The sequence below is a fragment of the Balaenoptera acutorostrata genome, chromosome 3, assembly GCF_949987535.1.
Source record: "Balaenoptera acutorostrata chromosome 3, mBalAcu1.1, whole genome shotgun sequence".
Taxonomy (NCBI): Eukaryota; Metazoa; Chordata; class Mammalia; order Artiodactyla; family Balaenopteridae; genus Balaenoptera; species Balaenoptera acutorostrata.
The window spans coordinates 138,336,533-138,351,855 of record NC_080066.1 but is presented as its reverse complement, the minus strand read 5'-3'; the positions used below and the strand labels follow the sequence as shown (position 1 = coordinate 138,351,855).

General features: G+C 36.4%; 1 protein-coding gene across 9 annotated transcripts in view; it reads right to left on the bottom strand.

Moving 5' to 3' along the window:
• Window positions 1-729: 729 nt before the first annotated feature.
• Window positions 730-15,323, bottom strand: part of KIAA0586 (KIAA0586 ortholog) — a 117,645-nt gene continuing 103,051 nt past the window's right edge. For all 9 annotated transcript variants that reach the window (XM_057544076.1, XM_057544078.1, XM_057544079.1 and 6 more), the window contains 2 exons: window positions 8,273-8,338; window positions 730-1,072 (listed from right to left, as the gene is read on the bottom strand). In XM_057544076.1, the coding sequence (XP_057400059.1) occupies window positions 921-1,072; window positions 8,273-8,338 (218 nt within the window). In that variant the 3' untranslated portion in view covers window positions 730-920. The remainder of the gene's footprint in view (window positions 1,073-8,272; window positions 8,339-15,323) is intronic.

Sequence of the window (15,323 nt, the reverse complement as noted above, 5' to 3'; positions counted from 1 at the left end):
AAACATTGTCATTTGCAGTAACGTGGACAGACCTAGAGATTATTATGCTTAATGAAGTAAGTGAGACAAGACAAATACTGACACCACTTATACGTGGAATCTAAAAAATAATACAAATGAATGTATATATAAAAGAGAAACAGACCCACAGACATAGAAAACAAACTTGTGGTAACCAAAGGGGAGAGGGAAGGGAGGAGGGACAAATTAGGGGTTTGGGATTAACAGATACAAACTACTATATATAAGATAAATAAGCAACAAGGATTTACTGTATAGCACAGGGAATTATACCCAGTATCTTACAATAACCTATAATGGAATATAATCTGCAAAAATACTGAATCACTATCCTGTAGACCTGAAACTGACATAATAGTGTAAATCAATTATACTTCAATTTTATAAAATCAATGAAAAAAACCCCAATAGATCTCAGAGATAATTCCATATCAATACATAAACATTTTAAAATTCTTTTTTGTGCCACCTAGTATTCAGTTGTACTATCAATTTTTTAATCAGTTCCTTACTGAGAGACATTTGATTGCTTCCAATTATTTGCTCTTATAAAAAATTTGGAATGAATAACCTTGAGCAACTTAATTTCATAACTAAGTACAGATAATTTTATCTGTAGAATAAATTTTTAGATGTCAAAAGTTATGCCCTTTCCACTATTCTATGCTGCCTCAGGATTCTAAGAAATAACACAGACTCATGATGATATCCATTTAAGTTATTTTATTTAAAAATGTTACCTAAATACCCAAATTACACTTTTCATTTTAATAAAAAATAAAAAAATTGTTTTCCTGAATATGTTGAAGGACCAAAATAGTCTGAGAGATAGTTTTATGCCAGAGAAAAATGACCTCAAAACCAGTAGCACACATACTGTACTGGCTCTCACTTCACATTCAGAAGGTATCTGCTCCTGAGGATTCTGTGTCCCCCTGGACACTGCTGATGCTCAGAGACTGAGAGCAGTCCTCCAGGTTCACTGAGGGTAGCGTCACGGACATCTTGGCAGATGATGTCTGCGAAGTGAAGAGTGGAACTGCTTCACCACCTGTAAAAAGGAGAAACTCCGTCAGCTAAACAACTGTACCTGAGTATTTATGTGCCTTAAACTTTCCTAAATAATTCTGGGGATCAAAAAAGGACTGCATTTGCAATAATTTCTTTTCTCAAGGTGCTCAGAACTTGTCACAGAGATAAAATACACCCTCCTTTCCACTCCCACCCCTGAACAATTAAGAGACAATATTTTAAAAGTATATGTTATGATCTGAATGTTTATGTCTCCCCAAAATTCATATGTTGAAATCCTAATGCCTAGTGTGGTGGTATTAAGAAGCGTGGTCTTTGGGAGGTGCTTAGGTCATGAGGATGGAGCCCTCATGAATGAGAGTAGTGCCTTTATGAAAGAGGCCCCAGAGAGTTTGCTAGCCCCTTCGACCATGCTAGCCCTTCAACCATGTGAGGACACAGGAATCAGGAAGAGGTGCCTTGATCCTGGATGTCCAGCCTCCAGAACTGTGAGAAATAAATTTCTGTTGCTTAAAAGCCACTCAGTCTATAGCATTTTGTTATAGTAGCCTGAATAGACTAAGACGGTATACAAGTGCCCAAACCTGTGGTACAAATGATAAATGCTAGGTACGACCAAGTAGGGGAGGCAGTTTGAAAGGAAGAATTCATTAATATGCTTAAAAAAACCCAGAGTTGGGGGCTTCCCTGGTGGCGCAGTGGTTGAGAATCTGCCTGCTAATGCAGGGGACACGGGTTCGAGCCCTGGTCTGGGAAGATCCCACATGCCACGGAGCAGCTGGGCCCGTGAGCCACAATTGCTGAGCCTGCGCGTCTGGAGCCTGTGCCCCGTGACGGGAGGGGCCGCGATAGAGAAAGGCCCGCGCACCGCGATGAAGAGCGGTCCCCGCACCGCGATGAAGAGTGGCCCCCGCTTGCCGCAACTGGAGAAAGCCCTCGCACGAACCGAAGACCCAACACAGCCAAAAAAATAAATAAATAAATAAATAAATAAATAAGAAAATCCTTTAAAAAAAAAAAAAAAAAACAAACCCAGAGTTGACTACATATGTATATCTATCTGAGTATACCCTAATTCACTCCTCTAAGTTTAAAAAGCACATTGCCTAAGAACGTAAAGAATGCCAACTTGGTACTATTTAAGACCACAAAAATCCTCATTTCAAATTTCATGTATTTACCATATATACATGATAACAAGCATCTTAAAAGTAAATTATCCTAAATAATCTTAAAGACTTCTGAGTCAAGAGTCATAGTAATTTTTCTAAAACTCCTTTATACTTTTAAAATAGTTTCCACAGGAATAAAGTGAAATTTTCCATCAAGTTTTTATAGGGACCACAGTAAAAGTAGTCAGTTTTGGAGATTCAATGATGACTCAATAACAGCTGTTCAAGATGATCAAAATACTTGTAAAAGACAAATTCCTTTCATATTAGGAAGTCTAACAAAGACTATTTTAATATACCATTCCTTTTTGTTACTTGTATCAATTTTTTTTAATAAAAGAGGAAAGGGAAATAAGATTTTGTATAATTATAGCAGTACTACAAACTGTAATGCCACAGCACAATCCTTTAAGAAGAAAGCAATTATTATATCAATTTAAATAGAACAAATATTTTAAATAGGAAAAGACTTGTTGAAATTTAGCTCTGTCAGGATATGATAACAACTAAAATTAAGAAACTTATGGTTTATTCAGTACTTGTAGTCCCTGTGTCTGGAATGATGCCAAACACACTTTAAATGCTGAAAAAATATATATTAAATAAACATTCAAGGGACTTCCCTGGTGGGGCAGTGGTTAAGAATCTGCCTGCCAACTCAGGGGACATGGGTTCAAGCCCTGGTCCGGGAAGATCCCACGTGCCTTGGAGCAACTAAGCCCGTGCGCCACAACTACTGAGCCTGTGCTCTAGAGACCGCGAGCCACAACTACTGAGCCCACACGCCACAAGTACTGAAGCCCGCGCACCCTAGAGCCCATGCTCCACAACAAGAGAAGCCACCGCACTGAGAAGCCTGCACACCGCAACAAAGAGTAGCCCCCGCTCGCCGCAACTAGAGAAAGCCTGAGCGCAGCAACAAAGACCCAACGCAGCCAAAAATAAAAATAAATTTTAAAAAGAAATAAATTTTAAAAAAAGAAACAATAAGAACTTCTTTTTAAAAATCTTCATAGGACATAAGCATTGTTTAAATATTCTGACATTTTACAAAGCCATGATACAGAATATACAAAATAACCAAGAGAAGTATCCAAGCTCAGAGCTTACCTCGTCAATAAAGTAAAAACCAACACAGGATATAACTAAGGTTTGAGAGCAAAATTAATTTTCAACCTGTAAAATTAAATGTTATCATCCCCCGATTAAGAAAAATTCCATGCCTTGCAGTATTTACATATCTGTCAAAAACGACACTGATGCCAGATATTCTTCTTTTCTCTGTTATCCAGTTTCACAAAACTGCTTTACATGTGCCTTTATTTTCTACTCTGCACATTAACTTACTGATTAAATTGTTCAGTGATGTAACAAGAGCTATAACTATTTTTTTTTTGGACCCTGACGAGGTTTCCAAGTCTCAAGGAACATATTAAATTCAATTATTGTAAAGTTATGCTATTTCTTGTAGTTACTGCCTTATATTTATACAGCAATTAAAATTTTGCAAAGATCTTTTGCCTATCATCTTATCTCATCCTAACAGTAATTCTGGGAGGAAGACAAGGTAAAGGTAATTGAGGCACAGAGATGTCAGAGTGGGCTTTCCAAAAGCATATGCTCACTAACTAAACATCTATACAAGCCTACTGTATGTATGGAGCTAAGATGGTGTTGAGAAGATGATACACAGGTGAAAAAGAAATAGTCCTCATCTTCAAGAAGCTTAAAACCTAGTAGTGGACAAACGTAAAATAGGTAGCTAGTGGGAAGCAGCCGCATAGCACAGGGAGATCAGCTCGGTGCTTTGTGACCACCTATAGGGGTGGGATAGGGAGGGTGGGAGGGAGATGCAAGAGGGAAGAGACATGGGGACATACGTATATGTATAACTGATTCACTTTGTTATAAAGCAGAAACTAACACACCATTGTAAAGCAACTATACTCCAATAAAGATGTTAAAAAAAATTAAAAATAAAATCAGCATCCTAGTAAAACTGGAAAAAAAAAAAACACCTAGTAGTGGAGATAAACATGTAGAGGAATACTTGGTTTAAATTAGGTGGAAGTAGCAGTTGAGCTAGGACTTAAAAGATGTGGAAGGCAATGAAGAAAAAGAGAACAAAATAAATGATGACAGAAATAAGAGAAGGACAAAGAAAAGTGAATAAAGAGAAAATAGAGGAACACAAAAGGGAAGTGTTAGATAAGTAGGAAGAGACCCAAGAATGAAGAGTCACACAAGGTTTTCAAAAGAGTCTAGTATAATTCAACTAATTCATAATTGGTAGAGCTGAGACTACAACTCACTGCTTTTTGCCTGATACCAAATACCTTAATTATCCACATAAAAAATTAGTACTTTTAAAGGTTGTTGAGGGAAATTCCATTTTACTAGTGGTATGTAATGGTAGCGGGCAGCTAAGGAGAGGAGCAGTGATGAAGTTTCAAGCACAAGTCCCTTTATGATCAGTCAAGTCTGGGCTCCAAATGAGGCCTGTTGTTCAGTCACCTGGGAATGGTCCCATCAAGACTGTCAGTGTGAGGTTTTCGTGTGGGAAGGAGTAAAAGGGGAAGGGGGAGGAATAAGAGCCTGGATTCCGTAAGAGGGCAGTTCTAGGCTCATCCATTTGTTAACTCAATAAATATCAACTGAGCACCTATGTGCCAGGCACTGTTCTAGACTTTGGAGATTTTGGCAGTGAAGAAAACAAAGGCTCTAATTTCACTGACATCATATCCCAGCGGGATGTGAAGGGCAAATGACAAGTAAGGACACAAACATATATTATGTCAGGTGATGATGAGTGCTATAATGAAAAATAGGTAAGGGGTACGAGGGAGAATGAGTGATAAGGGACTTTCAGAAAGTTACATAACTTCTCTAAACCCTCATTTCCTCATCTACAAAATAAAGGTAAGAGTACCTACCTCAGAGGGTTTTATGCGGATTAAATGGGATAATGCATATAAAGTGTTTTGAATAGTGCTGGCAAATAAAAAGCACTTAAAACAGATTAGCACTTACTTCTATGGAACTGGAAAGAAATTATCCTAAGAGGCAATGACCCTCAGAGTGGGCTGCAAAAGGCAGTTGACTTAGGAGAGAGGGATAAGAATGTGTCACTGAAATACACTAAGAAAACAACCCCACAGCTTTAGAAGGCCTCCAAATAATTATGCTACTTTTAACTCCAGTAACTGAGTTTTAATCAATGAGTTATATCAATAAAATGCATCACCTTATCTAAAGGTGTTTGTTAATGTACATTTTGGAAAGGTTTTTTGAAGCGCTCATTTACACAAGCTAAACAGCCACAGTTTTAGAGCTTTAAAAGAGAATTTTTTAGACTGGAAACTTTTTTTTCAAGAGCATCACTGTTAACAGGCAAAAAGAGTCACATTCATATCCAGTTATGGTCCTCACAGAGTTTAATTTTTTTTTAAAGAAAAGACATAATATCTTAATAAATCATCATTAAAGCAAACATAAATTTTCTACCTATATTAAATGTAGTTTGATGCTTTCAAAGTTTGACTTTTTAACTTTCCACAGTCATGTCATTACTCTATGATGTAATTGTTTCAACAGCTGTTTTCAGATTTGTTTTTAAAGAAGGGAGACTATTCCTTGATTCCGTGGGTAGGCAGCACGTCATTTAACCTGGCATGCATTTAAGCGGGAGATGTCACTGAGCGAGACCATGTATTTGAAGCATCCTAAGTCGTATTTATAAAACTCTTTAGACATTTGAAATTCAATTTTTTTGCTTTAAAAATATTTAAAATTCATAAAGAAATTTTGTTTTCTGTTCTTTGTAAGACTAAGGAACAGAAAATCTAAAACTAATTTATTCTAAGCAATAAAGTAATAATACAGGATTTTTTATGTCCATTTAAGAATTTGCCTGTCTATCACACGTGTATTTTTAAAAATACATATACATAACTTTCTAAAAGCTTTTAGGTTTAGATAATCCATTTCATCAGCAGGTTTTAGATTCTGACTCTAATCTTCAAACAGTTGGTAACCCATTATTATGTCTCTGTTATTTGCAAACTGAGAGGAATCCAAACAAAGCAGTCTCTCCTAAAACAACAGGAGGCAAGCAGAGAAAAGAAGTAAAAAATTCCTCAGTAACTTCACAGAAGAATGCAGCACCGCACACTCCTCGCTCAGATTCAGTAACTGCACATGGCATAAGCCACAGAAACTTATGGGATTCGTCTAGGAGTTGATGAATAGATAGTATAGTGACTTTAAATTGCCTGGATTTGGGTATTTCTACATGCAGATCAAGATGAGTTTCTTACACACTGCACATTTAAAAATAAAATTAAAAAGGAAACAAAGGTAATAATCTTTCATCAAGTACCCGAAGGATCTGAATCCACAGTCCATGGATGGGTGACCCAGGACCTATCTGTGAATACCCTGAAACCATATGCAAATTATTTTCATGTAAGTACAGTTTGGAAGGGAGGCAGGTAGTCATAGCTATCAATGTCTCTAAGGGGTCTGCAGACCCTGAATACTCAAGAACATGTACAGATGAATTACACTCTCTGAGTTGTTTTCCCAGCCGTAGTGGTGAAATACAGGGGTTCCTCTCCTGTTAACTGCGGATGCCTTATTCTCTGAAAGCAACGCTACTGCAGCACTTAGGAGACTGCACTGTAATTATTTATGTGTCTGTCACTTCCACTGGACAATATATTCCTTAAGAGCATGGATTGCGGCTTACACTCATTGTCTTCCGAGTGACTAGTACAGTAGGTACACACTAAGTATCTGTGACCTTATCGTCTTGTATTACTGTTATTTGCTTGTGGGTCTGTTGCTCCTGTTAAATGTGCCCCCTGAGGACAACGACTTTGTCTTGTTTACCTCTGCATTCTACAAAGTTGTAGCATAATGCTAGGTACACATTGGGCCTTAAAATGATTGCTGAACCAAACTGATTTGTTTCTACCTAGAGAGTCTGTGGTTCCTCATGGCTACCAGCTTGCTTAGACTCACGCTGACCAGATCCAGTCTTTAAAATCAACCCTGAGTTCCAGCAACACAGTTGCTTCCCAGCTGTCTATGAAAATGTTACAGTATTTCAGCTGTGTTTTACTGAGTTCTTGAAGCATTTTTTCCTGTCCACCCTGGGTTCATCTACACTTGCTTAAATTCCTTGTTTAAGCAGCTGCTAAACTATCCTGCTGTATTCAATTCTCCTCGCATACTTAACCCAGCCCTACAGATTTTGCAATATCATAGCTTCAGTGCTTGAGAACAAATATACAAGCCTTGATGAAGAAGATGCCTGGTCATTTGATGTTAAGTATATAGTATGTAAAATGAGATTTGCCTCTGCTTTACAGAATTAGTCAGTATTAAACATTTCTTTCCTTACTTTCATGTTTAAAAGAGTGCTTTAAAATGTTACTATAGTCTTAACCCAAAATGTTTTAGAAATATAAACCCTATTACATTTTTTAAGGTTACTATTGCTTCTGTTTTTTAAGTGACTTCACAAATGCTTATTTTAAAATTTATAATTTAAGATAAAAATACAGCAGTTCCTATAGGAAGAATAAATGTATTGGCACCTGTAAAAACAAGTCCAAATCTTTTTTTCTCCAAAAAGCAATAGTTAATGTGAAAGATTTGTTTCTTCTTATGCCAGGTTCCAGCTGCTTCACTTTGTTTAAAACTGACTTCAAAGTTTAAACAGTGTCCTGTCCCAACAAATAACCTCCCCCAGATGGAATTATCTCGAGTACTAGCCTCAGTGCTCTGAATACCACACCTGCAGGCTTTTAATTCAACATTTTATAAACTTTCCAAAAGGAAATGATAGATTTTTTTTTTTTGGTCTCCTAACTTTTGGAGAGTTGAGTTTAGTGCATGAAGGGAGTTCTATACCTGGGGTGACTTTATAGATATTTTAAAAGAATAAAAAATTGGAATTATTTTCTCTACTGTGTTGATTATTATGAGAGAAAGAAAGAAGGAAATGAAAAAAATCTGAAACTTTTGAAGTAAAAAAATCTTACCTGTAAATACGGATGTGAGGTACAGATTGGGCTCAATTTGTGTCTGATCCATATCACCTGGTGAAGCTACATTAAAAAAATTTTTTTTCATAAGAAAATCAGTTAAGCATAGAAATAATCATGATTCACTCCTGCTATTAAAAACAAAAAACAAAAAATACCCCCACAAACCAAATGCACTCCCACAGTTACTTTCATAAAACCAGGCAAACAGAAGCCTGACCTTATGGCCTTAATATAAAGAAGGAAGATAAACAGCTGAATTTTAATGACCGCCAATAGAATAATACTTTACCTAATAGATTATTATCTTTACGCATCGAAGATTAGGGAAAGGGGGAAACCAAGGATCATAAAAGAATTTGCATAATTATTTGTATTTAATAAGAGAAACTCATGGGCCATTTCTTCCAAGGCTAAAAGTTTTCACAGATTCTCTTACTTAAGGATTTAATCATTATAAAAAGAAGTTTAGAATTTCCCTTCTCCCTAGGCCAGCCTGTGGCATATTACCCAAGACAATCCACGTGAAAAAACCAGTAAAGTTGTCAGGGAGCACAGAAGAACACCACCCTGTTAAACCAAAGCCAAATTTTAATATTAAAATGAAACAGGCTGGGGAAAAACTCTTTTTATAGCTAGAGAATTATAAAGCCGAGAAAAGTTAAATAACTGAAGAGAGAAACCTGTGGTACATATAGTTCTCAGGCCAAAAAGATACCCTGGGTGCCTAAGGCATATGCCCCAGTTGATGGCATGCTGTTAACCTATGCTCTGAAATGTAGTCAGTTACTGTTAATAACCACTGTTATTCAGAATGATTCAGAAAAAAATTTACAGTATGGTATAATCAGTATTTTCTGATTTTCTCTAAGATAAAAATCAGTCATCTCTCAAGCTTCCTTTATTTCACGAAAATTTCAGGTGGATTTAAAGGAAGATAATTAAATGAAAATGATTTTAAGCATTACATAGTTCACTAAGCCAAGCAATATATTCCCACTGGTGACAAACATTCATGTTAAACTATTGCAGTTACGCTGTAGGAAACACAGATTTAAATGCTAAAAAATTAAATGCATAATAGTTTGTACCTCTTAATCCCCTACACCTATATTGCCCCTCCCCTCTCCCCAACGGTAACCACTAGTTTGTTCTCTGTATCTGTGAGTCTGTTTCTTTTTCGTTATAGTCACAAGTTTATTGTATTTTTTAGATTCCACGTATAAGTCATATCATACAGTATTTGTCTTTCTCTGTCTGACTTATTTCACTTAGCATAATACCCTCCAAGTCCATCCATGTGGTTGCAAATGGCAAAATTTCATTCTTTTTTATGGCTGAGTAGTATTCCACTCTCTCTGTGTGTGTGTGTGTGTGTGTGTGTGTGTGTGTGTGTGTGCGTGTGTGTACACCACATCTTTTTTATCCATTCATCTGCTGAGGTACAAACTATTATGTATAAAATAAGCTACAAGGGTATATTCTACAACACAAGGAATATAGCCAATATTTAATAATAACTATAAATACAGTATTACCTTTAAAAATTGTAAATCACTATATTGTACACCTGTAACATATAATATTGTACATCAACTATACTTCAATAAAAAACTTAAAGGCAATACAGATCAATGAAGAAAAATTAAAGCTTAAAAAGTATAGTTTTAGAAGAAAATATAATTTTATAAGGGTAAATTTGTAGGCAAATACAAATTACTTATACACCGATAATCTGAATTGACCCAAACTGAGCATCTGACTTTGATATTGTTTCTAAAAAAAAGCTTTAAATATATTTTTTAAATCTTTAAAAGCATTAAAAGTGCTTACTATGATGTTACTATTAGACACTATCTACATTCACTTCCCCCTCTGCCTTTAAGTTTCTGAGTGTTAGAGGTGAGAGAAGTTACTGCTAGGCACCTTTCAGATTCTATATAGCACCTACAGTACAAACATGGAAGCAAAGGTATCCGTACCACCTCAGAGGCCCCCTCCACTGAAGAACCATTTGTCTGTAGCAAGTAAATTAAACGGCAGTGTTTTCTGAGGTGGTTGCCTGGAAGCCCAGAATTCAAACTAATCTACTGTATTATAGTAAGAAATAAGCAACAGCATCCCTTTCAGACTAAACAAAACTGGGTGGAAACTAAGAAGAAGAAAAAGAAAACCTACCTTAGGTCTAGCTAGGGTTCAGTTAAAAAAAATTTTAAAAATACCTTTTATGTGTCCATCATTATTATACTAGGTGTTGTGAAGGCTGCAAAGAGTAAGACATTGTCTCAATCCTCTTAAACTGGAGGACTTCCCTGATGGCACAGTGGTTAAGAATCCACCTGCCAATGCAGGGGACACGAGTTCAATCCCGGGTCCAGGAAGATCTCACATGCCATGGAGCAACTAAGCCCGTGCACCACAACTACTGAGCCTGTGCTCTAGAGCCCACAAGCCACAACTACTAAGCCCACGCACAGCAACTACTTAAGTTCACATGCTCTAGGGCCCGTGTGCCGCAACTACTGAGCCTGAGTGCTGCAACTACTGAATCCCGTGCACCTAGAGCCTGTGCTCTGCAACAAGAGAAGCCACCGCAATGAGAAGCCTGCACACCACAACAAAGAGTAACTCTCGCTCACCACAACTAGAGAAAGTGTGCGTGCAGCAAGGAAGACCCAACGCAGCCAAAAAAAATAAAAATAAAAAATTAATAAAGAAGGTGCTAAATAGTGTACCCAGATACTTTGGAAAAAAGAGTTGTGATACCTTTTTTGAACCAATGATTTTCAACAGAGGGTTGGGGTAGGATAAGGGAAAGTCTGAATCACTTCTGGGGCTTTCTCAAACCAACAAGGGCTCCCTTCTATTCTGACAGGCTCACACTCCAAAGGGGATGTATCCCCCAAAGGGAGTTGCTGCTACAATGGAACACTCTTCTAAATTCATAATAACTAAATGGGAATTTTATACACTCCATTTTTTTCCAATAAAAAATGGAGAATGTTTTCTCTAATATTGAGGTCCTTTGCTTAATAAAAACATTTTCTTGAAACTTTCAAAAGCAGCTTATTTTTGCTTTATTAAGAAATGAATTTTAACTAAAAAAATAACAACTATTAGTCCAAACCAAGTAAATGTTAGTCATCTCTTTATAGCCAACAAAAAGCTACATTATTAGTAAAATTGTCTAAATTAAAATAACATACAAAATCTGTTATTTTTTTAAAGGAATGTCTCCAATAAGCCACTTCATAGGCTGAAGTAAAATTACCGCAATGCCAGATTTCCTTAAAGGACAAGAAAATAAATGGTTCCCTCCATTATCTTTCTTCATTTTCCCTAAGATGCCTACTTCAGTTCTTTGTATATAGTTGTTCAAGAAATATCCAGCTGACCAATGTTTCTGAAAACTTTATATGGAATGGATATAATACTCTTTGATCTTTTATTGATCATTTTCTAGAAAAAATTGCTTCTTTTCCGTTCATTCTATACTGTGGTATGCAAGATAAAAACATTTTTGGCAAGTAAATAACAACCAGACACTCTTATTAGAGAGAAAGCTGTAAGCTCAAGGCTAAAAGCACAGACTTAGAAGCTAAGCTACCTGAATGCAAATCACAGTGCCAACCACTGTGAGACCCGGGAGAAATACCACACTCCGTGAAGTATCGCCACTTTGTGCTTCTATTTCCTCTTCTAGCTCATAGGTTTCTTATGATCATTAACCGGAACGATATATGTAAATAACTTAGAGCAGTGCCTACAGAGGCACCTCAATACATGGTAGTTGTATTATTATTTAACCTATGATTATTTTCTAACTTTTCCCAATTGACAAAAAATTGATCTCATTAAGGCAATCTTTTCAAAATATATTTTGACAGGGAGACTTTTGGTTTAAGATCACATATTACAGCAGTAGAACTATAAGGGATCTCAGAGATGATCTTATCCTTACTAATAAGGAAATCGTGATTCAGGAAGGTTCACTGACAAAGAAATCAATGTCACAAATTAGTAGTAGGAACTAAAAACCCATAGTAAACAGTTCTTTCCCCACCACCCAACATTTTCATACTCTTCTACCAAGATGTATCTTCAGATATTGAGACCTGTAAGAATAATCAGAAATTATCGGTTCTACTTTTTAAAAATTTGTCAAGGAAGGAAATATATAGTATGTTGAAGAGCATAGCCTTTGATTTCAGAATTGGACTTGGTTTGACTCCTAGCTCTATCATTTATTAGCTGTGTAACCTTGGGCAAAATATGTAACCTCTCTGAGTCTCAGGTTCCTCAAATATGAAGTGAGACGACTATTACCTACCTAATTGGATTGATTAAGGATCTTAGCAGAGTGCATCACATAAAGGAAGTAAACATAGATGGCAGCTATTACATATTGTCATTGCGGTTATTATAACTATAAACAAAACTCTCCTGTACCAAAACTGGGGGAGAATCATTATTTCTACAATGACTTCTCCTAATGGTTAAAAAAAAAAAAAAAAAAAAAAGGCCACCATGTCAATATCAGAGTTGACTGTTCTTGTTTTTTCCTGTAGCTGCCTCATAATTGTCACTTGCTGGTGATAGGGTTTACTGGAAGTGTGAATACTGTGCTCTGCAGGTGAGGATTAAGGTAGCAAACACAACTTACACCATGGCCAATGTGCTTTGAAAACTGCTTATCAACTTTGTTGGTTCTTACACTTCCCCATCCCGCTGTTCAAAACTGAGGAAACATAATACTCATTGGTATTTAAGTGAAAGAATGAGAAGAGAACATTTCTAAATATTTTATCTATAAATTTCTATTAACATTTCTGTGGAAATTGTGAGTGGATAATATTGACTAAAAATTGAGTCATAAATTACCTATGAATATAATTTATCCTTCTACCTTTTTTTTTTTTTTTTTAAAGGATTTTCTTATTTATTTATTTATTTATTTATTTATTTTTGGCTGTGTTGGGTCTTCGGTTCGTGCGAGGGCCTTCTCCAGTTGCGGCAAGCGGGGGCCACTCTTCATCGCGGTGCGCGGGCCTTTCTCTATCGCGGCCCCTCCCGTCGCGGGGCACAGGCTCCAGACGCGCAGGCTCAGCAATTGTGGCTCACGGGCCCAGCTGCTCCGCGGCATGTGGGATCTTCCCAGACCAGGGCTCGAACCCGTGTCCCCTGCATTAGCAGGCAGATTCTCAACCACTGCGCCACCAGGGAAGCCCTATCCTTCTACCTTTACCACAAAAGGCAAACGTGTTAACCTTTATTTAAATGTTTAAAAGTACCACAAAATAAAAACAAATGTTCTTAGATTTGGAAATAGGATCCAAGGCTGGGAAAGCAGGGATACTGCTGAAAACGCTTTACATGAGGGCACACCAATGGTACTGGGACTGTACCACTTGTACACTATGCTTCTTCCAAACACTCACCGTATTTCAGTACTTTAACTTATTTTAAATGGTCATTCAAAATCTTGTAGCTATATGGTGCCAATTGGAAAGTAACCATGTTGTATTTCAAAAAGTGGTATTTAAGAGGATAGGAACCTGGGCTTTATGTTCTACTCTTGTATTTAAAAAATTTTTATTTTTGGTTGAAAATTTATCTTCTGCTCTGTAATACTATCTTTAGTAAGAATCACTAGTATAGCAATACTTAAATCTGTAAATCATTATATTATTGTTTTAAACAAATTCTTTATGTATTTAAGAAAACCATATATAGTACTACAGGACTGTTAACTGCAAAACAAGGATATAAAGATGAAGGCCTCCAAAACATGAATTTTTTTAACCCCCAAAACAAGAGTTTTTAAATGAGTGACATCCAGAATTTGAAACAAATCTAATAAGGAGAAATCTAAAATTAGTAGCATTCAGAATAGCTGGTGCTTTTATACTAATTTGAGTTCACTGAAGGAACAAAAAAGGGAATATTAGGAATATTGTTAAAGTAGTTAAATATATATAGAGGAAGTTAACACTTTTGAAACAAATAAGTTACTCATTGGCTGCATATCTAATAGGTATACAACTCTTGTCAATAATAGGATTTTCAGAAATAGTATCTTGGCAGCATAAAAGCTTATATTCAAATGCCGGGAAACTGATTGGTAATTCAGAAAATAGATGACCCACCTAACCTGAATGCAGACCATGATTTATTTGAATAATGTACACTCAATTATTAAGGCTCATTAAAAAACCATTTAAGTGCTTGAATGTATTGCTGTGTAGTGTAATGACAAAGAGAGTTCCTGCCTTTCAGGGGCAGGAATGTCTAGAGAGACATTCCAGCATTAAAATCTGGTTGAAAACCGAGAGACGATGTTTTAGTAGACAACTTTATCTACAAGGTGCTTCCTGTTGGTTGAACAGCCTACGACACAGCTACTAAAACAAATTCCTCTCAGATAATTCTTTATAAAAACATGCCATAATGGTTTGAAAACTAAAAGAATCTTAAAAATTACAATAGGCTTGCCTTGTGAAAGAAGCCATACATTCTGTATGATTTCATTTATTTAAAGTACAAAAACAAGAGAACTAATCTATGCTGCTAGAAGTGAGAATAGTGGTTATCCTTTCGGAGGTGGAAGCTGTGTCTGAAAGGGAACGTGAGGGGCTTTGGGGGTGCTGGCAATATTCTGCTTCTTGAGCTACGTATGGGTTTTACAAGTGTGTTCAGTTTTTGAAAATTCTTTCAGCTGTACACTTATGTGTACTTTTCTGTATGTATATTATACTTCCAGAAAAACTTGAGGTTGAAAAAAAACCAATAGGTTAGTTTCATCAATTAAAAGATGATTCCCTTATAGTTTTAAACTGTTTTTCCAATGAATTAAAATGCCAAGTAACTAACAGTACTAGGTAGGCTTTCACATCAAGTTAACATCAGCAGCAAGCCACACTGCTGACTAAAGACAAATTCCTTCCTATTTCTTTTCTTAAAATCTTGAAAAACCTGTAAGCTAAAATTATTCAGAAGCAGGAGGTGAGTTTTTGCTTTTGTCGCTGTTGCTTTAGTTTGACTCTCACAA